Here is a 24,144-nt window from a genome sequence, read left to right on the forward strand (position 1 = left end):
ACTAAAAACTAAACAAGAGACTGTTATATGCCTGTTTTAAAGTAGAAAAAGACAGACATACTCTGTGGTACCGGCTGCACAGTGCTCATGCTGTTTTTGAATGCTTTCTCCATTCACATTTCCCTCAGTTCTTTGCATACTAAAGCCTTTAGGTAATGGAAACAGGCACCTGCTGCTGGCCCGCTCCACCACATATCTGCAACTACGACGCCCCCGGCTCCCATAACCGCCCCTGGGAGACTAAAAGCTTTGACTTACAAATCTTAAGAGGCGCTTTGCACGCAGAGCCCAAAATAAAATATTGGTTCACTGGATTTGGAAGCAAGGGGAGGCGGTAGGGGAGGAAGAGAAGAGGTGGTGCTGGGGCGGCCTCGTCTCATTGTTTCAACAGAGTTTCTTTGGTTTTCCCTCTGTCTTGCTGTCAGAGTGAGATGAAAGCAGTGATGATGAGGTCATGACAAACATGGAGACCTTCTGCCACCAGGCGCACACCCACATCATACACACGCATACTGCAATTAGAATAATAAGGGATTCTGATATGTTGAATTATATGTGACAAAATGTTGGATATCAGCCAATGAGTGAAGCCATAGTCAAACATAAGAAACACATTACACTGTGAATCATTTTAAGCTCAACTTCAAAATGTAACTTCCAGTGCTGCCTAAAAAATGTCAGTTAATGAAACATAGGTACAATTGTTGGTTTGAAGCCGTCTTATGAGATCTGAGAATGTAAATCCAATTGAGTTAAGTGACCTTGCAAAAATATTCAAGTTCAATGAGGTTAAGATATTAAGTTGAATGGTCTATATTTTTCTAGGGCATACTTTAGATGTTCCCCTCAAAGTCCAAAGATACGATACGGTTTGGTTAATTGGGGACGGTAAATTGCCTGTATTGGTGTGAATGTGAGCATGAATGATTGTTTGTTGCAGATCCCAGGGGGGATTAAGGGTTGTGTCCACCTCAACTTCTAAAAAACATGTCATTGTACCCCCCCAATAAATTATTTCAAAATAAATTATGTTATTAAAAATATATATTTAATAGCCAACTAAAAGAAGCAACAATATCACTTTTGAAATAAATTACACATAAACACAACACTTTTTGTGGGTTTTGTTTATTTTCCCCCCTTATCTATCCTGTTCAGTGGTATGAACTGCATACATCACTTGTGTCTGGGGAAAACAAACACTGTACATTTGTGGCAAACACTTCATCACAGGTTAGTTAATGTGACTGAGTAAATGATATATGTGCTGATTGTGTCTATAGATCAAAGTGAATCAGAAAAGAGTCTTAGTGATGGTGTAGTTAATGTCCACCATAAAACACTTGTTTTTAGAATGGAGTTTGGTTTAATAGTCTGTCCACTTTCAAGACTACTGGGAGCAGAGGGTATTAATGCTGTCCAGGTAAGACCACTGTCCCCCACTAAACTGTGTCCTTGGATAATACATAGACAAACACACAAACATGCACTTACTTAAAAAGACATGCAATCACACACACACACACACACACACACACACACACACACACACACACACACACACACACACAGATATTTGTCTCTTGCTTCCTCTGGGGATCCCATCACCACAACAACTAATGCACAGTTTGCTATGAGGCCCTGGTGCAGGTTGAGTCACGCAACGGGAGGCAGCACATCACTACGGTCAATCTCTCCTTTTGTTTACCTCCCCATTGAGACAGCCAAACACGTTAACAGAAGCATCAGTGGATCAGCTCCGCTCTTTGTGTGTGTGTGAGAGTGCGATCAGTGTCATAATTTGCTGTTTGACAGCCAGCCATTAGGATATTGAGTGTAGAGAAATGATCTGATGCTCTTGGTATTCCCATGTAATGCTGCTGTATGTGTCTGGTTATGACACCCTGTCTGAAAAGAAACATTAGGTTTTCAATGAAATTATCAACATATCTTCATATGTTTTATTTAAAATGTATTTAAGATATGCATAGTTTGTCCTAATACTATACTCAGAATAAGAAGAAATTACTTGTCAAACTTTCAAATACACTCATAATGATTCTGTGGTTACAATCTGATTTAAGGTCTTAGGTCAACTGACCAAAATCAGATCTTTTATTTGCTCTGATTACTGTTGACAGGCTTTGTGTGCTCTTCTCACTCTCTTCTGCTCACTTTCACACACGACAACATGCATTCAGACAGAGGTGCTCTCATACAGACACAGACACACACACACACGCGCACACACACACACACACACACACACACACACACACACACACACACACACACACACACACTATAATATGACTGGCTGCTCGAGCCGTCAGCGTGTGTGAGTCCCCACCTCCTTCATCATCTCCGACACTACTGTCTCACCCTTATGTCACGCAACACCACGGCTCTGCAAAGGAGGTCAGGGCAGAGGGCGAAGGGCACACACACATGCTCATACACACACACACACACCCTCCCCCATTCCCCAATTCACACTCAGTCACTCAGACAAAAAATGGCCTCCTGAATGGCTTGTATGCAAGCTGGCGAGAATTTGACAGTGACGTGCAGGAAGCAGGAAAATGCAACTAAAAAGGCAATGATATGATGACAGCATAGTAAAAAGCGATATTATGGACAGACTTTGCACACACAATACTTTGTGTTCACATGAACATGAACGCGCTGAGAAATATTCCACAGTATACACACACAAACATCAGACATGTGGTTTCGTACCTCCAGGAGGAGGCTGCTTTCATTGACAGCAACCCCCAGCGGAAGGCTATCCTTCCTGGGTTCAGGGTTGGAGGATGCTGTGCTGTTGTTGTGCTTCCTGGAGGTCTTATCTTGGTTTGCTACAAGACAGAAAAAGAAAAACGGTAAATGAGGTGGAACATGTTAAAGGGACAGTTAACCCCAAAATATTCATCCAGATATTTTTTGGAGAGTTTTGGAGATATCAGCTGTAGTAATGTCTGCCTTTTTTCAAATACAGTATAATGGAACTAGACTAGGTTCAAGGATGTAAAAAAATGATAATAAAAGTGTTCAGGTGAAAATGATACAGACCCCTTACTTTTTATTAACTTTATACATGAGTGACATGTGTTCACAGGCTGCGTTCAAGTTTCAGAAAGTAAAATCAAGCACACTTTACATTCAGCAGGTCAAATTCTTACTCCACACTCAACACAGTAAACTTTAAGAATAATAAGAACAATGATTCTCCAAAGTACGCTCACAAATTCTCCCACAACCTTTGTGTGATACGGCAGAGGGAGAGTTGGACCGACACTCAGACATGTGGTGGACACATTAACTGTATCAGTCTGCTTTCACACTGCACTAACGCCAGGTATTAGTGTGCGCGGTGGGCCGGTCTAACAAGACAAAACAGTGGAAGGATTTCATGACTTTACAGGATTCTTCTCACACGATATGACCACATGCACACGCAAAGCTCACTTGTACACACAGAGTGAGGTGGACCATTGCCTTCAATGCATTTGGGGGATTTTAACTACTATTTATCTTAGAAATGCAACACACACTGTAAAAATACACTGTTCTAACTTTAAAAATGTATTGTGTGGACTGCCTTAAAATTTAAAAATTAAAACTTATATATTCACATTTAGTTAATAAGAAAATATTAGTTGATTCTGCTAAATTCCTTCATGATTTTGTACAGTGCAACTTGCTGATGAAGAGAGAAAATTAATTCATTTCTGTCAAAAAAAAAAAAGAAAGGACTGTGTTTAAGAGGTTCCCTGAACTAAGTGCAACATTTGCAAGTTTTAAAGTGTTTAAACAAGATTTTGCAACAAGCATCTGCAATGTTCTCCACTGATAAAATTCTATAAAGATTCATTCTTCGTGTTGTGTCTTTAAGAAAGTCAGCGTTGCTTTTCTCTATCTGAGTTTGAGCTCTGACCTTTTTGTGGAAGGGGCCAACAGAAAAGAAAATTTGCCCGTGGACTCTTTAATCTGTCCCTTCATCTCTCTCCTGCTCCTTTGTGCCATGTGATATTTAATAAAGTGGGGATAACCTCCTAAAGTCGTAAAAATATCACAAATAAGTCACAGTGCATCAAACACTAGACATAAACAATGTTATTTCCGGCCTTCTGTACCTACTACCATGCCAGCGTGTGTATACATGCAATTAGCCTATACGAGAGTGGCGTGCAGAAGTGTCACATGTGCATTGGTGACGTGTGTGTTGCGTGTTGGAGGCATGTTTGCGTGTTTCTCTTATGGGTGTGCTGTCAGGGGGCATGTGGCTCACTCCAAGAGATCAGCCCTACGCTCCGTCACTCATTGTAGCAGGCACAGATTAGTCACGCAACACACGCACACACACACACACACACACACACACACACACACCATAGCCTCATTATAAAAAACTATCTAAGTAAGTATGTATGTATCTTTCGATGCTTCGTATTGGCCCCACCCCCACCAAATAACCCAATTATGGCTTCAGTTCCTCCCCCTTTAACCTTCTACCATCTCCTGTCCTCTGTCCATCCATCCCTCCTCCTCCATCAATTCTTCCTCTACCCTCCTCCTCCTCATCTCTCCGCCCTTTCTTTGTTCAACTCAGGCGATCGACAACTGATTTCGTGATGCTGGAAGAGTTTGCCTTCTCTTAATACCGCACTGAAGCACGCAAAGCTAATGCACTCATCTTTATTTTATCCATACATTTTGTGTGGATTATTTTTTTAATCATTTATTCCCCCGGTTGCAACAGCAGCCTTATTCAAGCTTTGAGCAAAAATAAAGGCTACCCGGTTAAACACTGATGACTGCACTGACAGGCAGGTTTGTAAACTCATAAATGCCAGTAATAACGTTAAGTATTTTGTCATCACCTCCGCTAGGTGCAAACACACACAAACAAACACCCTCAGACAGCCACACACACACATACAAAACCATTCTCTTCAATCACCGCAGAATCATCCGAGCAGTGGAAAGTAGCGCGGAGGGAAATGAAGCTAATAAGCCTCTTTATTTTCCTCCTTCAACGCCTCATGTATTTTTGTTTTCTCTCTTACGGCAGCTTTTGGAGAGGATGCGGCGTCAGGAAAGACAAACATATGGGATGATTAATTATCGGCACCGGCGCTTCCTCTGCCAACAATGCGGGCTTTATTCATCGCCACTCGTGTCTTCGGGTTTGCTTTTCTTTGCCTCTATTTTCTCCCTCTCTGGTCTAAAAAGGAAAACAGAGTAGGTAATGGTGAGGCGTTTATGTGCTCTGTGTGAGGACAGGGTATTAAGTAAAAAGTGACAAGCAGAGGAGGGATGTGGATGCTGCCAGAGAAGGGTGAGGCTGAAAGTGTCTAGCTCCTTCAGTCGAGCAGGTCTATCTTTCCACTTCCACACACAAACTATCAGGACCACCCGCCAAATATTAAGCCACAGTAGGCCTCAATTTGAAGTCACAATTGTCACAGGACTTCCATTGTCTCAGATAACACTTTGGATGAGCGATCATGGAGCGTATAATGACATTAGACGAGTTTGTATTGTTGAAATGAAAAGATAATCTGATACTACAAAAGGGAATATAATGGAAATAGATAGAGGAAGAGAGGATAAAAGCTGTAAAGACTGGTTGTAAAATCTGATAAGATTAAGAATGATTGCTTTGGCTGCTGTGCTTCTCATGCTCCTGTTACGATGAAAAAGCGGATAAATGTTTCCCTCTTCTACCAAACTTTGACTGCTGCTTGTTGTCAGAGACTATGATTGAACATAAGAACAATTAGTGTGTGAGTTTGGACAAAGTGTCTATCAATCAGGTTTATACAAGATTGGACTTTTAGTGTTGCTACTGTGATTGCGATCTTCCACAGAATTTTTTTATTATGTAGTATCAGGAGTCACTCCCTGCTTTTCTCCAGTTACATGTTACCACTAGGACACATTATCTGCAAACAACATTAGTTTTCATTTTTTATGCAGATGACACACAGCTTTATTTTTACTTTTGACCCCATCAGTAACAACCACTTAGAAGTGACTAAAATGAAGTTAAAAATTGGCTGTCAAATAATTTCCTCCAACTGAATAAAGACAAATCCAAAGCCATATTACAAAAGGGAATATCATGGAAAGAGATTGAAGAATAGAGGAAAAAACTGTGAAGACTCCTGATCTCCTCCTTGCAGTATATGTCAAAAAATCTTTTATTATATGGTATTTTATTGGATTCCTGTGGATTATCAATCAGGTATTAATTTCAATAACCTCTAGGGGGTGATTTGAGTTTGGCCTTGTAGCATACGGGTGTGTCTGTTTTCAACACACTCTCTTCTAAAGCCACTTCCTCCCACTGTACCAGGCGAAGCAGAAAAAGAGAAATATGAAGAGAAAACAGAGAAGAGAAAGAAGAAAGGGGGAGAGATGTCTCTGTGGGCCCGTAGTGTCAATGACACGCTTTCACTCTTCTGAGGAGAATGGAGTTAAAACACAAAAAAATGTCTCGTAAAACGCAGAGATGAATATTTCAGTGCAGTCCTGTACATTAGAGCATTAGATTCAAAGATGGCATGGCATGACATTATGTTGAAGAGTGTTGCATGACTCAAAGCGTTTCATGAATCGTGAGTACAAGGGCAGCATGCGTTCTGGGCTGTAGGTAATACTCCAGGTCCATTCTCAAGCTCATGCTCCTTTGCAGAGCTGTATGCAGTGAGGAGCAGGTAAGTGTTCATACATGGCTGCTCATAGACACAACACCAGCTGCTGCAAGGATTTAACCTGGGACCTGCACAGCTGCATGCATGCTACTGCACAGGTGGTTACTGCTGCTTTTTTAAAGTGTTTATAGACATTTCATTACTTTATACTGCTAGATTAAAGGGATAGTTCAGAGTTTTTGAAGTGGGGTTGCATGAGGTACGTATCCATAGTCAGTGTATTACCTACAGTAGATGATGGTCGGCACGCAGCCAGATTTGGTGATGCAGCACGAGTACAGGTGAAGGAAGCTAAGCGATGTACTGCTGTGGACAGGGTCAGCAGCAAAACGTATTTTGGTGGCCTGAAAAATCAATATATTTAGAGTGTTTTCACTGCTTCACTTTGCTATCAGACAGCTTTTTCTGATGGGAAACCACCATTACAAACAGTGCTCTCTCCAATCAAACTGAACTCCACTGGCAAAGTCAGTAATTTTACCTTACAGAGCACAGGAGTTTCTTGTCTACGGTCACCATAGTCTGTCAGTTAGTTTGTGTTATTGTGTGATTTCAGTGTTTTAAAGATTTAGTTCAGTTACCTTTACTCAAGAACTGTAATCAACATTTATTGGACAGCTATAGGTGCTAGTAATTTTATAGATTAATTAGATTTCTGCAAACAAAACAGATGATGAGTTATAAAATATGGTGCAATGATTAATGATTATCCAGCAGTATATAAAGTAGGTAAAATTAGCTCCACTGTGACCACAACAGTATAATGCAACTAACTGAATGCATTAGTAATCCAATACTCTAATGTGTACTATTTAAATTACACTACTTTGTAATGGATATATGTAATATGGGTAGTTTAACTTAAGCAAGTCATCTGATAGCTCTCTCCACCACTGGTGAAAAGTAATTTTGTCCAAACTTAGAATGAATTGAATTTTCTGTCAGATGTGTCATATTTATCACTATGGTGGAAGTAGTACTCAGATCTTTTACTTAAGCAACAGCAGAAATATTCAGGGAGAAAAATTCTCCATTGCAAGTGATATTCCTGAATTCAAAATTTTATTTGAATGAAGTATTATGCAAAAATGTACTTCAAATGTAAAAGTATCCAAACTAAAAATATTCACTATACAGAACGGCTCCTTTCATAGTATTCTTCATTTATAGATAATTTTGTCCTTATCACTAACAAATACACATGCAAACATTTTAATTTTGTAGTTTGTCAACAAGGAGCCATTTTAGATATCTGTATAGTACTTAGTATATTAATAGTATAATACTCTATCATATCAAACATATTACATGTTCCCTTGTTTAAAAAAAGTTTTTAAAAAAGTAAAAAGTAACTATGTGTCAAATAAATGCAGTGAAGTAAAAAGTACAAGTTTTCCCTTTAATATGTAGAGGAGTAAAAGTTACATAGAAGGGAAATACTCAAGTAAAGTTCAAGTACTGTGCTACTTTACTTGAGTAAATATACTTAGTTACTTTCCACCACTGGTGTTTCAATTGTCTCAGATATCTGAGTTACACCCAACACATCCATGTGAGGTATCTGTGTCCAGGCTCTGTGTCACCCTGATTTCCGCAGCATGGGTGCCATCTTTTGGCAGCTGCTCCTCTGCCGTGTGTCTGACTTGTACAGAAGAAGAAGAAGCAGAGCTGCAGAGCTGAACATGCGAGCGCTGTGCTGTGCTGTGCTGTGCAGCGCAGCGCAGCAGCGGTCCCTCCCCTCCCACAAGGCTTGCGTGAGTAGAGAAAACTGTGTGTGTGTGCATGTGTGTGTGTTGAGGTTGGGTTGGCTTACAGCCACTTCCTTTGCCTATTCCCGCCCCCTTCCCTCAGTGCTCTTCTTCTCTGTCTCTCTCTCTCTCACTCCACAGGCACAGGAAATCCACAGTAGAGCGAGCAACACCAACACACACAGAGAAAGAGAGAGAGGGAGGGAGAAAGAGAGAGAGAGAGAGAAGCTGGCAGATCAAGGGCTGGTTGTCACGCGAGCGAGCCGTCTGTCAATCTCCCCCCCCTTCCTCCTGACAGGGAGCTGGCGGCCGGCCAAGGCCTTGCGTGCAAGCCGGCGAGCCACATTAGCCCATAAAGAATTTCATAATAGCAACAGCTGTTAAATATTGATGACTGCTGGCAAGCGCTCAATGGTGCTCCGCAAAAAGGTTAAGCCTGCACTGTAATGGAAGCTAATACTTCATTATGCCACAGATCAAATGTCCGGATCTCGCCCTGTCCAAATCCAGCCTGCACTATTTCTACTTTTTTCTTGTTTTTGCAATGTGGCAAAGAGGAGAGAAAAAAGATTTAATGAAAGATGGTTTTGGCATTTTCATAACTTTCTGAAGACAAACAGGAGCTTTTTCCACTTGTGTAATTCTGTCCCAGCTGATGGATATATACTGTATGCAGTGGTTCCCAGTGTTTTTCCTTAAGGGACTGCTTTTCTGTCATTGAGCAAACTGAAAACCCCTGACTAAGAGACATATTTTATGGATATGTCGTATTATATTCAATGCATAACAATAACAAAACACTGTTGAAATAAAATGTGCTCCATTTGGTAATGTTTCAAAACAAATAAATATTTTTAGTCAAATAAATGTGATGTTAATTCAGTTGTACTTGAGAAAACATGTTCAATGGGCTAAAGATATTAAGTTGAAGCAACAACTCTTCAGACAGACTGACAAACATTACAAACAAATCTGATTTCCTTTTACATTTTCTCACTTTGAAGAGTTTTTCATTTCACACATAGAACTTAAGCTTCAGCTAGGGTCTCAGGAAAGTTTTAACTCTCAAACAGTGCATGCTGGGAAGTCTGCTAATATGCTGATGATGTTTCTTGAGAAACTTAATTATTTCAAGTCAAAAGATTATTATGAAAATACAACAAATAAAACTTGTATATTTACGTTACTGAGATAGGAAATTGTTTCCACTAAATTTTTTACACTGTAGAACAGCTGATAAACCAGTGAATACAAGGCGAGACTGTTAAGTAGAAAGTGAGGGCTCTGAATATAACTTATGTTCAGGTCTTCAGATAATCTTAAACTTTCTAACTTTCATATTGCGTTGATTTTGGAGGCCCTTGTGGTCAAAAGCAGTGGTGTATCCTCCATAATAACCACAAAATATAATGTCAAAAACAAAATTATCTCAATAAAACTTTCTTCCTCCTTCTTTTAAACTGGTTAGCATACTACTCACTGTAACTTTGCCTGGAAAAATGTAAACACAAGCTCGTTTCATCTGATTTCACAGAGAATCCAACCTGGTGGCAGCCATTAAGAATAACTATACAGAAATAGCCAACTTCTTGTGGATGGTCTCGTTTGCTTATGTAGGTCACAGAGAGACATCAGTATTATATTGAGACATTTCATAACCAGTTAAATGCTCTTTGTAGTAGCTTTAACAATAATATAAACTTTAGGCCTACTTCTACCTTTAAAAAAAAAAGTTTTCTTACATGCCTTAAAATCAAGCGGGATGGATGACTCTGGCGACGCCTAGGGGGGTCGGGAACCTCAGTTTGGAAACCAGTGCATTAAACTACAATGATTCGATCCTCAATCATCCTTCATACCACTACTATATTAACACTGGATTGAGGTCTATAATCTTTGGATGAGAATATTTTTGGTCCACTGTGACATATAAGATTACATTTGAAGGATTTAGAGCAATTCTCTTTGTCAGATAACAAAACAACAGCTACAAAAAGTACTTTTCTTGGAGGCAGGGCAGGAATCACAAATATGCGTCTTTCAGAGGAGATTAGAATGTGAGTGAGTGATTTTTTTTTTGTGGGGGAAGTCTATCTCTGGAGAAAGAAAAAAAAAAAACGATTCCTGAATAGAACGTAAACAAAGGCCTTGGTTGTGCGTCTAGATACTGAAGTGAAGGGGAAGTGATATTATGACAAAGCAAATGGGATCACACAGATTGGAGGTTGGGATGTAAACTCAATTGTTTCCACTCCTCTGTTTTGGTTGGCAGGCAGACGCACCAGTCACCGTGTTGTACAGGAGTAATACATCTCGACACATGAGCCCTTGGGCAAAACAGACTTGTATGGCAACTCCTGTACACCGTGTATACTGCTACTGTATGTGGCTTGACTACATAAAACTGGCGCCATACACCCTCCACATACACACATGCTGGAGGACTATTATAGCAATCATAATGTGAGAGTCATCTAACTGCTTCTATAAATAGAGAACATGACTGATTGTGGCGCACATGTTTTATGTGAGCATGATGTTTGTCTGCTGAGAAAATTGGTTTTCTGATGAACCCGTTGAAAGAGCGACATACATGCAGAGCCAGCTGAGAGGCTGTCTAAACACTCCTAAATTTGGCTTGTCAAGCCTTGGGAGAATTAACCACAACATAAGGCCAACGTGGTGCAATATTTATACAGACAATTAGAAAAACTAACAGGATGCAAATGGACGGAGGCCCAAGGAGAATGTGCTTCAGCGTGAAATCATGTGCTCTCCGCTTACACACACTCACACACAAACACACAGGCTGCATTCAGGCATGTGTTTGCGTGAGATGAGCCAGTTATGCAGGAAAGCTTTTAATTTGACTGTACCCAAATGAATGCAACAGTGTATTTTCTAATTGAAGACAACAAGACGCTCCAGTTTTCCTGCCGTTTGCTGGGGACTGGGACATGTTCCACCAACCAAACGTCGACCCCGGGCCCCCCCCCCCTCCTCCCACCACAGTCCACTCGGCGGGGGTGAACTCAGGATACAAACTCCCTCATGAGTCACATATATCGCAGCAATAATAACACTGCCTGGAGGCTGAACGACAACACACATGTACAGTTTGCAGTTGCAGAAACAAACACACAGAGTGGGAGTGTCTTTTATGAGTGTCGAGGGAAAACTCGATTGTTCTATTCTCCACTCTCTCCTCAGCTTGTCTCCTTCTATATTTACCTCAAACTTACTCTGACTGGCTCGTTCAAATAGTGACACAATTTATGTCCTTTTTCGGGGACCTCATTGTCTAGACCATTCACATATATAGATATGGATGACAGGACAACTCCCCAAAAGTGAAGCCAAAACATCCCTCAATCACCCTCTGGTGGCTGGTTGCAGTATATTTTATATTTCACTTACATACTTAATACTCTGTAGTTGTTATTCTTATGTTACTGTAATTTTTGAGCAATATCGCACAATCGCACATTCCTTTGGAATTAATAAAGTTCTATCTTATCTTATTTTATCTTATTTTATCTTATCTTAGCATAGCATATCTTATCTTGAAAGTTTAGTGTTTCAGGTAAATATCGATATAATATATATATTTTTTTTACTTCCTAATATCAGTATCAGCTTTGGCTTCAGTATCTGTTGGGCTCCAGTATATAGTAAGTGGATTTTTTTCTGGTCAGTCAGCCGTAAAAGTAATAGTAAGAGCTGATAAATTTCTAATATCTGCACCATGCATGCAGAGGAGTGTACCATTCACATCTGAGATACTGTACACCGCATTACTGTAAAAAAAAAAACAAAAAAACAAGAACACCAGCTTCTGCATGCAAGTATGTGTTTGCGTGGTTACTCTATAAATAGTTTTCCTTGGATTCCTGTTTTGATGAGGATGGCTGTGGCTTGTTGCTCTCTCAAGGAGCCGGCGGTTAATAAAAGTTGCATTCAGGAACCCCACCTGGCCACAATAAAGCACGAGCCTTCTATTTCTGTACTCACACAATCTCCATTTTCACAAGAAGTCTGCGATGCAAGAGCTGGGAAATTTACGTACAGCGTGTCCTCTTAAACTGTAAAGTTTATGTGCACGTTCTGCTTAGTCGCTGTAAAGCCCATCTCACTGATTCTGAGTTTAATGAGAGATAAATTTGAAATGAAAACCTCTCGTGCTGTATGAAAACAAACAAGAAGCTTGGAAACAGATGTGCCATGAGAGGTGGATTTAATGTTTTAAATTAAATATGATTGGAATTGCGGGGTGGAAAAAAGAGAGGGAGGAAGAGTGAAAGACTGACAGAGGATAAATTATTTTTTGGTTCCTTATAAATTGAGTTATTTAGGTCCAGGCTTCTGTCCAAGAAGTAAATCCACTTCATCAACATCTAGAGTCGAGCACAGGACTGTTGGCTCACAATGTATAGAATAAACAACCATAAAGTGTTTATTGTATAGCTCTCATTTCACTTGTCCTGCACTATTTACCACTGCGACTGCGTTTTTCATTACAAAATACACCAGTGCCTTTGACTCTCCTGCTTATTCATAGTGAAAAAGGAAACGCTTAAGTCAGATGACTTTGGCAATAATTATTAGTTTTCTACCCCTGTACTTTCGTCTTGCTGCATTCCTGCATGAGAGGGGAGGAGGGCAGGAGAAAGACGGAGAGGAGAGCGGAGGTTACAGTCTGCAGCACCACATTACACCTCCACTTTTGCTGGCTCCTTGTGTTGCGTGCCAACTAGTGTCACTCACATTCTTCAAAATAACAGGGAGAAACAAGCACAACAAGCCTCAGATTATCCCCTCTCATGTTGTTCTCCTCCCTGTCGGCTAGTCAGAAGCAGTCACCGCCTCTTTTGTGGTCACTGCGACCCGAGCGTTCAACAGGTTTTCTGGAAAAGAACCACACCTTTCAAGAAACGTTGATTTCATCAGTGATCCTGTTAGCTTTTTTTTTTTTTTTTGTATCCATACGCCCTCCGCATAACAAGAGGGTAATCTGTTAAAAAGATTATGGAGCCGTTTCGGCCCATTGAGGCAAATAATAATGGGCAGATGGTCCCTCAGGCTGAATCCATATGGGAGGGAAACTACACTAATGCTGCTGTAGCACGCGATGCTAAACAAATGCTAACCGCTGAGGCTGTGGGGTGGAAAGAGCACTTTATGACTTCAACAAGTTGTGTTCATTTGCTGAGGTTTTATTCAAGAAGGCATCTTTTTAGCGGAGGAAAAGCGACTACAAAGTAGTTTGCAAACTGTTGTACCACAGTAAAACATCATGAAGAATTTAGTGGAATTACATAATTCTTTCTAATTAAGTGTAATTTATTCAAGTTAATTAAACTTAAAATGTCTTATTTATTCTCAAAACACTTCAGAATTTAGAAACACAGGTTGTTCTAATTTGAAGTCTTATGACTGATGAATTCAATCAACTCATTAAACTCATTAAATTAAGTTTATAAAGAAACATGATCAGCAGACTTCCCAGCATGCATTGTGTGAGAGTAAATATTTGTCAGTGTAACTGAAGAGTTGTTGGTTCAACTTCATATTATAAGCTTGAATTCAGTGCAACTGAATTATTATTTAGTTTATTTGGATAGAAAATTTATTTGATTTGAATCATTATAAAATGACCTCAACTTATCTTTTCAAATTCAGTCAACTTAAAATTTAAAGGCAGCCCAGACACTAACTTGTTTAAGTTGAAACAAATACTTTTCTTCTATGGTGAGTATAACTGAGTTCAATGTAAAAAACATGCAACACTGAAGATTACAGTATGGACGTTCTTTTACAGTACTTTGAAGTAGCAAAACATCTCCAAAACATCAACTTTTCATGAGCTAAGAAAACACACTTGTTTTTAGCTTTGTGACAATGAGTTTTAGTAAATCCAGTGGGGTTTTAAATACTTTATTTAGACTGAGAAGCACAAGAATTTTCTCAACACAATCAAAGAAGATTTAATCCTTCAAGTAAAATGTATTAACATATACTGTACATGTGTGTACAGTGTTTCCCTTGCAGAATCCACACCAAAGCACCACACACACATGTACGAACACACACACATGTGTAATTAAATGGGTGTGAGGTGGTTAATGTGTCCCAGGTTGAGGGGGATCAAGTGATAGGCATGATGCTGATCATGCTTTATGCATGAAAGCCATTAACTTGTTAGTCGGTAAGACACTATCAGAGGTGTCATGTATCCACTGTGCTTGTTTATGTGTGTGTGTGTGTCAGGACCAATCTGTGAAGCAGGTACTGTAATCTAGAGCAATAGCATTATGCAGGATCCTTCAACATGCCACCAGAGTTCAACTTACTGTCGTCACCCTTCTTCATAGCATTAAAAGCACTTTTTCATTACAAAAAGTCCATCCAATTTTGTCTCATGTTTCAAAATTCCAGCAAAACAATTAACATCGTCACCGAAAGGAGCTTAACCATTGTTACCTTCATATATTTAAAGAACAAACAGTATTTTCATCTTGAGCATGACTTTTAAAGACCAACTGTGCATGTTTGTAGCTGAAGACCTAACAGTTTCTGCCTGATGTGATTTTACTGAGCATCACCTGTCAGCTTCACTTTAACTCGAGTGACTCGTCCTCCTGTGTTTCTCACCAACAATATCACACAACAATTTAGCCTCTGACAGAGCTAATTCATTAAGTGACACGCTAACCCCACAGTAATCTGATTATCTTGCTCCTAACACCTTGCCCCTGTGTTGCAGGGTATCAGGCCGGGGCTGCAGGCGAATGCTGGATGCTCGCCGAGACGTCCCAGAGGCATCTCAGCTGCTTTGATGTCAAAACATCAAATATGATGAGCAGAATTTAGAAAACAGGCAAAAATGATGTGAAAATGAGGACAGCTTTTAAACCATGCATCGCAAAAATGTCCATTTTCACAAGTGGGTGAGTTGCTTGCTTATTGTTTTAATACTAATAAAATTATTTATTTTACATAAATGGGTTTTCAGTATATGTAAATGAAACTTTTATTAAAATCACAAATCAAACAATAATAATAATAATAATCTGCATTATATTCTGTCAAAAAACATTGGACAACATATATCCCGACACTGATATAGACCTGTCCAAGGCCAAGACTGAGCCGATAATATCAGCCAACTGATATATCTGTCTGCCTCTAGTCAGAGCTATTCTTTTGTTTTTTGTTGTAATGGTGATCTCAGTTAGATGTGGTTAATCAATAAAATGATCTGTTATCTGAATGTGTCAGCCATGAGAAGCAGGTAATTATTGGTTATGGTACTGGCTGAAAGAAATCCATATTGTGCGTCCCTAATAACAGCAGTATCAGCTTTCCAAAAACTCATTGTTCTAGAAGTGAGCTCTGATAGGACAGGTGAAAACAAATTAGGTGAGCGCAGCGAGACATCCTTTGTCAGGTCTGAACGTATCGTGACTGTCCACTTCACATTCTCCCATCTGTGCCCCTCGCATGTCATCACAACACTCTAATCCAAGCCTGTTTATACCAACAGTGTTTGCTCCGATCACTTCATTTGGCTCAGGGAGGGAGGACATATACCCCCTGTGCTATCGCCCAGCAGGCGATATGTGTGTGTGTGTGTGTTTGTGTGTGTGTGTGTGTGTGTGAAGGATATAGGGGGGTGGAGGGCTTGATGTGGGAGTGATGGTGGGATCACGCAAGCTTGCTAAAAGAGGCAAAGTCAGGAGAGAGTCACGCATGGTAGGGCTTTGCTGTAGATGCCACTCTGTCGCCACTCCACTTCCTGGCATCTGGTGTTAGCGTGATGCTACGAGTGTATGTATGTATGTCTGTGTTGTGTTTAATTCCCAACCAACTGAAGAGATTTCCAGAGTGTAAACAAACACCGACTTGTCTGCCCTGTCCAAACAGGCTGTCACTCTGGATAGGAAGACTGTTTTTCTCACTGTACAAGCAGAGCTGCCAACTGTAGCACAATGCACCGTGTTGACTCGAACTGGATGTGCGCGGCACAAGAAAAATGAAAGATTAAAGTATTAAGACAAACCTTTTTTAAAGGGACACACCACCACTTTTACTTTAGAAGGTCAATTTTCTACAGAAGCCCTACTTGGCCTGTGACACAGTCTGTTACAAATCTGAGGGTGTGGAATTGGAAAATAAAGGGAATAGACCTTTTTCACAGCAGCCATATTCACTGCTCACACAATGCAGTGTAACGTATATTTACAAGCTGCACATTTACTTCCTATTAACGCTAATGATACCAAATCATTGGAGTAGCCATTTAATCCGATGTAGGAGTTACTTGAGACAATGAGGCCTGATCAGCTGTACAAGACATTAATTTTCTGGCCAATTTTGAGCCAACTAAACAAAGATGTTATAGTCAAGACATGCCTGTCTGCCATCACATAATGATTATTTAGTGTACCAATACCCTAAACACGCTTGTCAGCTTTAAAGATGTTATTAAAAGAAACCAGTCCTCAGGCCTTGTCGCTGCAAAGTCTACAGGTTATAATTTTCTTACTAAATTACTTACATTGAACGAAGAATAATATCTTACTGTAGCTCGTTTAAGCTTGTTATGCAATACAGAGAGCTAGGCCTAAGGTTAGGGATAAGGCTAGGCCTAAGGTAAGGGTTAAGGGAAAGACTTTCAGTCATGTTACTTTAAGTACCGAAAGACAAAAATGTTCCTGTGTGTGCCTGTGTGTGTGGTTTTGTGAGTCTGTATTTGTGTCAACGGGTAGGTCAGACGTTATTTTTTGCTCTTGGTGTGTTACCATGTGCATGACACAGTAATTGTTTGTGTGCATATGTGTTTCACCCTGGTCATGATCTCATCACCATGTGGTTCAATCTCTTCGTCCCACTAAAATGTGACTCTCACGGAAGCTAAGTCGGAAGCAGTGGTCAGTCAGTGAGTGTGTGTGTGTGTGTGTGTATTTGGATGAGGGAAAAAGGGGGATTGTTTTGCAGCCAGGCAGAGTACAGTAGGGCACAGGAGGGTCAGCAGACAGAATCGAGTGTCTCCGTCCACTGACCCAAAATCATCTGTGTCCCCGAATCACCTAAACAGATACAAACACTAAACTGTATGTTTCACTGTCTGGAACATACCATAAGAATTTTAGTTTAAAATTCTCTTTTTTTAACCAATTCTTTTGTCCAAATACATACATTATTTTTGGATTTTGGCCATTTTTTTGTGAAAAATAAAGTAGTCATTTCAAAAATCAATTGTTTTTAAGCATTTAAAATGCATTTAGACCATAATAAAAAGGTGAAACTCATATATAAATGTTCCTACTTCATTTAATGTCCAATTGCTCCAAGGCAATGTGTTAAAATATATCCCAGACTGGATCTAAACTTTGGACATGTGGGGTAAATTGCAAGCCAAATTAGCAGAAACAATTTATATGTAGGAATTTCCCATAGACATTCTGGACAGAACAGAGTTATAGATCTATTTAAATGCTAAATCGTGCCTTTATGTTTTGATACTTTGTAGAAATCTGCAGATGGAGAAGAATAACTCTGCAATCCTGAGGCAAGGGATAAATGTGGAAAAAGTTTCAGAGGGAAATATCGCAGGCTAATTTGATTTATGTAAATAGTAGGTAATATCCAGTCATTATATAATTTGATTTGTTAGGATTTACGTTACTTATGAAGACAGCTGCTTACAAAAATCCTGGACGAAATGCAAGATGAGATCATGTGCCATCTGATATTTGTTTTCAAGCTGGAGATAGAAATGTAATCAAACAGAAATGCATGCATGTATCTGTCAAAGAATTAAAAGACAACGGTGGTTAGGGCACAGAGTCCTGATGTGACTTCTGGAAAGTTTGTGCTTCAAAAATATTAAAATTAAAAGCATAGTTTGGAGTTTTTGAAGTGGGGTTGTATGAGATATTTATCAAAAGTATGTGTCTTACTTACTGCTCAGTTTGTAGATGCAGATTGGAGCACAGCACACAGCACCTAAGTAATACACTGCTGTGGACGGGATCAGCAACAAAATGTACTTTAGCCACATAAAAAATGGTCCAGCTAAAAAAAAAGCATATATTTAGAATATTTTCACCACTTTATTTGCCACCATACAGCCTTTTCCGCTGTTAAATGGGTCAAATATTGTTCAGATATTGCGCTCTACAAACCAACCAAAGTTTATGGGGGAAATCAGTCATTTTACCTTGCAGAACACAGCAGTTGCTGGTCTACTGCTGCCTCAATTAGTTAGTTAGTTAGTGTTATTGTGTGACTTGGATTGACCTAAGTCACACAATAACACAAACAAACTAACAGATCAAGGCAGTGGTAACCCATCGACTCCTGTCTTCTGTAAGGTAAAATTACTGATTTCACCAAAGGAGTTTGGTTGGTTTGGAGAGAGTGATATTTGGCTTATATAACAGTGGTTTCCCTTCAGAAAATGCCAGAATTTTTTTAGGTTGACCCTTTTTGAAGTGGCTGGAATACATTTTGCTGCTGACCCTGTCCATTACATTACTTAGCCTCCTACACCAGTACTTCTATTACTTCTCCAAAACTGGGGGTTTGCAATATACTGACTGAGGTCAATAATTCCTCAAATAATCATCTCCTTATAAAACAATGCAGGGAATTTCAAGATCAAGGATCAGAAAGTCTTTTGGAGGGGGAACTATTATACAGTTAATGCAGTAAGTTGAACATTTGGGACCTAATGTGCGACACGCTTTGCAAACGACCCTTGCAATTATCGCCTCCACACTAATGAACCTTGCATTACACCGTGTTTCAGTAAACCACCATTATATGTTCAGCAGCATATAAACTTCCACTTTGACTCTTTGGTGTCGCCCTACAGCTGAAACCTGTGGGCAACGCTGCTGGACCAGAGCCCACATCTGCCTCCAGTTCTGGGTATTTTAATGCTGTCACTTGATTTTAATGGTTTCTGTGCGTTTAAGAAGTTCATCCTTCATCTTCCTGCACTGATAAACTCTTCATAACCCAAGTGCCCTGAGATGAAACTACTGTCAGTCTTCTACTCCCTGATGTTTCAATGCCCAATTTCCTCACAAAAATCATCAAAGTTTCATTAAATCAAATCTAACTGCAGTGCTAAGTGACATGGCAGCTTTTATGAGGCTGCTGCAGTCTTGTGGTTTCAAACCCAGACTCAGAAACTGAAGTAGCTGCTTTGTCCACTGAGAGCTCCAAAGTCAACTACAGTATCATGGCTTGGTTAAACCAAATAGGCTGTTTAACTCAGCTTGCATCTTCTTAAATCTCATATTTTAACTCTACATTTTGCTGTGAGAAATCTTTAAATGATATGAGATTTAAAATGATTTGAAGACTGGTAATATTTTTTTTTTTTTTTTGCTTTCAGGAACGCAGCATGTGATTTCCAGGCAGAGAAACCACAACGGAGACACCTCAAACCAAACATGTCTGAGGTAGAAGTGGAGAACATGTGTTTTCAAAGCAGTTTATCTGGAGCCGCACTGCACTGTATTGTACGTCATTATGCAATCCAGTCCTTTAGTATTTTCTGCTTGCAGCTGAAGGCTGATTTATGAGCAGGACCACAGAAATTCCTCTGCAATAGCTTCAGGATGTCTCCGGAATAAGAGCAATATCTCTGATTTGGGAAAGTATTAGCAGCTCAAAACATTGCAGAGTTATTGTGACCAACTCACGCGAGGCCATGCATCCTGCGCTCTATTGCATAAGGACACTGTAAATTGTGGCATGTCTTCTGTTCTTTTACTCATCAGTTCTGTTGTGAAATCTGATGGGATGACTTTCCACGACTGTCAGCTGAATAGACTTAGACAACCAACATTTGGCTGATACAGTGATTTACTGATACTGATATAATTTGAATTGATTGGTATAAAGTAAGTGTGATTTTTACAGATTCCAGTTGAGAAATTAAGTGTCCTGTGATTGTAATGCTGTTTTTTAAGCTTTTTTTTATCTTGTCAAAACAAAAAGATAGTTTTACATTCTGTCACAAGTAACTACAGTATTTTGGTGACATAATCCAGTGGCTCAACTCAATTCGATAAAATAGTTAATTAGGACTTGATTAAAAAAAACATTCACCCACATATGAAGTTATCTGTAACACCATGCTGGCATTGAGAGCATGTGACAACAAGTGCAGACAAGTCTAGAGTTAAAACTTAAAAATAAGGCTGAAATAGTCAGCTAAAAGTAATGGATAAATGGTTGAAAAGGTCAGGTAGAAGTAAGGGGTAAATGGTTGACATAGTAGGCTAAAATAAAATAAATAAAATATAAATAAAAGCTTGTTCACAATTGTTCAATTAAGTGGAAAAAAACCCCTATATATTCACTTTTTTAGCCTATTATTAACACTGTTAAATGCCATATGGTTTAAAGTCAGTTCAAATGAAGACATTAAGAACATGGGTGGTGGTGTTGCTTTTGTTCAGCTGACAGGGCTGTGGGGGCACATCACACAAAAAGTTTGGGAACCACTGATTTAGTTAACTGATAATAAGATAGAGCAGCTGTTCCTGGAAAAGTGGAACATGTGTCTATGCACAGAAGAAAGTGAGCTACAGCGCTGTTACACATCATTCCAGATTCTGAATGACTTGCAGTACAATGCACACACACGCACCCAAACTCGCACTTAAACACAATACAAGCACAGGCACCTTCAGTTTAGTCATTCAGGGATGTGGTGTGTTGCTGAGGAATACTTCAGCACAGATCACACAGCTGCTGCAGGGTTTGGACTGTCCATTTGAGGGCCAGTCTCCCGTTACACACACACACACACACACACACACACACACACACACACACACACACACACACACACACACACACACAAAATAAACACACCAAATACCCACATCCTCCTCACCCAACAACAGTACTGCAACTGTTTCTCATGTGACAGACGGGGGGGTGAGCTGTTGAGCTGAGGGAGTGGCGGGGAATAGCGTGCGAAGACCTAATACAATGTTTCAACCCCAGATGGGTCACATCAGTAGCCCGCAATCAACAAATTTGGCCCTGCCAAGTTTACACGCTTTATATGTCAAAAGGGACGGCACGGGGAAAAAGAGGGAAACCTGTTTCTTCTTTTATTCCCCCCCATGTTTCTTTTTATCGCTTGCCACAGCTTATAATTATTAATTACTGTGACTGGTTTTTCCATTGTGGAAGAGAAGAGAAGAGAAGAGAAGAGAAGAGAAGAGAAGAGAAGAGAAGAGAAGAGAAGAGAAGAGAAGAGAAGAAAATGAGAGTGGAACTCAGTAGGATGAATACAGAAAATAACAGAGTTGGTTCCTGACATGAGGGCATTTTATGGAAAATTAGTAGGGATAGGTTAAATGAAATAGATGCTAGGGGTCACGGAATACCCTCAAGCGTCATCTACCTTCCCAATCCACATTTTAGTGCAGCAGGAAGTGCTCAGCAAAAGCTTTGCGGTCAGCCGATCCATTTCCTCACTGACACCAGTGATTATTACCAGCACCACAAAGCCATTTAGGGCTGGCAAAACACCTTTGTCTCTGTCCAAAGCGGTTAGGATGAGCTGAGAGGACACCTGGTGTGTAACTGTAGACTGAGGGCTCCCTGATGTGTTCACAGTAGGGATGTTTAAATAAGGCAGATGATATCACAGTCTCTGGAGCTAAAGCTGTAGATAACAAAAGTTTCAGCATCCTGCGCCAAATTATCAGCGACAAATCACACACATGCATGCTTGCATTTGCACAAACACACATAAGACTAGACATACCGATGCATGAGAGATCCCTGTCTCTCACAAACACACACACAGCTCTACAATTCCCTTCTTCCCATAGCAGTGTGTGGTCTTGTCATTTCAGGCTTTGTTTCCACTGTGGCCTCTCATCTTTAAATAGCCTGCTATAATCTGTCCATTCAAGTACAGACACATCTCGTTTCAGACCAAATTTTATAGCGCGCTGTCTGAAATCCACCGTTCAGAGCAGACTGGAAGATCTGAGCCCAGATCTTCAGGGTTGTGCACATGATGATGGAGGTTTAACATCAGTGGAAAAGGAGTTCACCCCTGGAAAGTAACTTATATGTTCTAGAGTAGAATTTAAATGACAGACTGTTTCCTTGAAAAAAAAAACCATCTGGAATTTAATGAATGATCACAAAATGAAAGTCTTAGAATTGGAGCCAGACAGATATATAAGTCAACCAATATTATCAGCCTGGTATTGTTCTGCATTGGTATCAGTGTGATGATGACCTTTTTTTTCAGAAAATTATACAAATTGTATTAATTTTTTGTCATTTTTATGTTTTATATGTTAACATGTATACTTGATCTTCTTTCCTAATTCAAGTTGTTGTATTTTAAATAATTATTTATAATTATTAAAAGTAGCATTGAAAGTTTATCATTTCAGTGCTATGATGACATTTTGGATTTTATACAAACATAAACTAAGAATATCAAACAATTTTTTAAAATCCCAAATATCATCTTCATCATCAGTCCCAAAAATCAATCATCGTTAAAAGCTCTTGTCAGAACGATGAAGGAAAACTGGCTGGCTTCTAGCTTTAGCTTTCTGTTTTTCTGCAGAGAATGCTTTTAATTAGGAATGGACAATGATACTATCATCGGTATCAGCTGATAAAAACTTTAAATTGAGATATCGGCACCAGGCCCAAAATGAAATTTCTGCTGGTATAACAGGATGATAATTAAGCATATGCGATGCAAGTTTGTCTGCGGTGGAGTTTTCTTTTTTTTTGAAATGTCAGACAGGGATAGCATAGTTGCTTTTTGCAATGAATTCTCAGAGTCAGTCACAAGAGGAGGAGCGAAATCACATTCCTTTGACATTACAAATTTAATTGCCCATCTTAAGAGCCATCATCTTGAACATTACGAAAAAAAAAGCATCTGCATCTGCCAGTGGGCCATCACATGGGTCATAAGAGTAGGAAGAATAATTAAATAATAAAATTCCACTACAGGAGAGACATTAGGTTAATTGGCCAAAATGAGTTGGAAAATATTGATATATCAGATATCAACAAAAACCCAATATCATACACCTCTACTTTCAATATATGTTCCTTTGTGATAATGATTCAACGAACAGCTGTGGGCTAATAATCATCATAAACTTGTTTATGGAACACTTGAATTTGGACTCAATATGGTGTCGCAATTCAAGCATCCTTTCCCATACCACTGATTTAAACAGAAAAGGTGGGAGGGAAAAAAGAATGGAATCCTTTTTGCGCAATAAAAAAAAAAGCAGAAAGAGAGGAAAAGATAAAGAGAAGCCAGGGTGGGAACTGTCATAAATTGAACAGAGAATGAGAGTCAAAGTCTTTTTCCCACCGGACAATAAAACATGAAAAAGTATGTGTTAGAAGGAAGGAGAAATCCTTTGTGGCTCCACTGCACTGTGAAGGAGAGTCAGATAGAGCTCCAGATGTGTCTCAAACATGCTTCAAGTTTCATTGTGATACTTAGTGGGTCTTAGTGAAGCAGACCCGGGGTTTGTATTAAACCCAATCCAGTCTGGCTCATGTTCACACACAGCCAGATGGTTAGCATATGAGAGATAGATAGCAACAGTTTTGACCTTAATTGCATAGTTTATCTTTTTAAAGAT

At 39.6% G+C, this 24,144-nt stretch overlaps 1 protein-coding gene across 1 annotated transcript in view; it reads right to left on the bottom strand.

Annotated features, from left to right (window-relative positions):
• The window catches only part of LOC146307315 (uncharacterized), an 87,118-nt gene that overhangs the window by 16,120 nt on the left and 46,854 nt on the right, over positions 1–24,144 (bottom strand). Inside the window, exon 4 of the mRNA XM_084746955.1 lies at positions 2,740–2,858. Coding sequence (XP_084603081.1) covers positions 2,740–2,858 — 119 coding nt within the window. The remainder of the gene's footprint in view (positions 1–2,739; positions 2,859–24,144) is intronic.

The sequence above is a fragment of the Lutjanus erythropterus genome, chromosome 21 (assembly GCF_056507025.1).
Source record: "Lutjanus erythropterus isolate fLutEry1 chromosome 21, fLutEry1.hap2, whole genome shotgun sequence".
NCBI lineage: Eukaryota > Metazoa > Chordata > Actinopteri > Lutjaniformes > Lutjanidae > Lutjanus > Lutjanus erythropterus.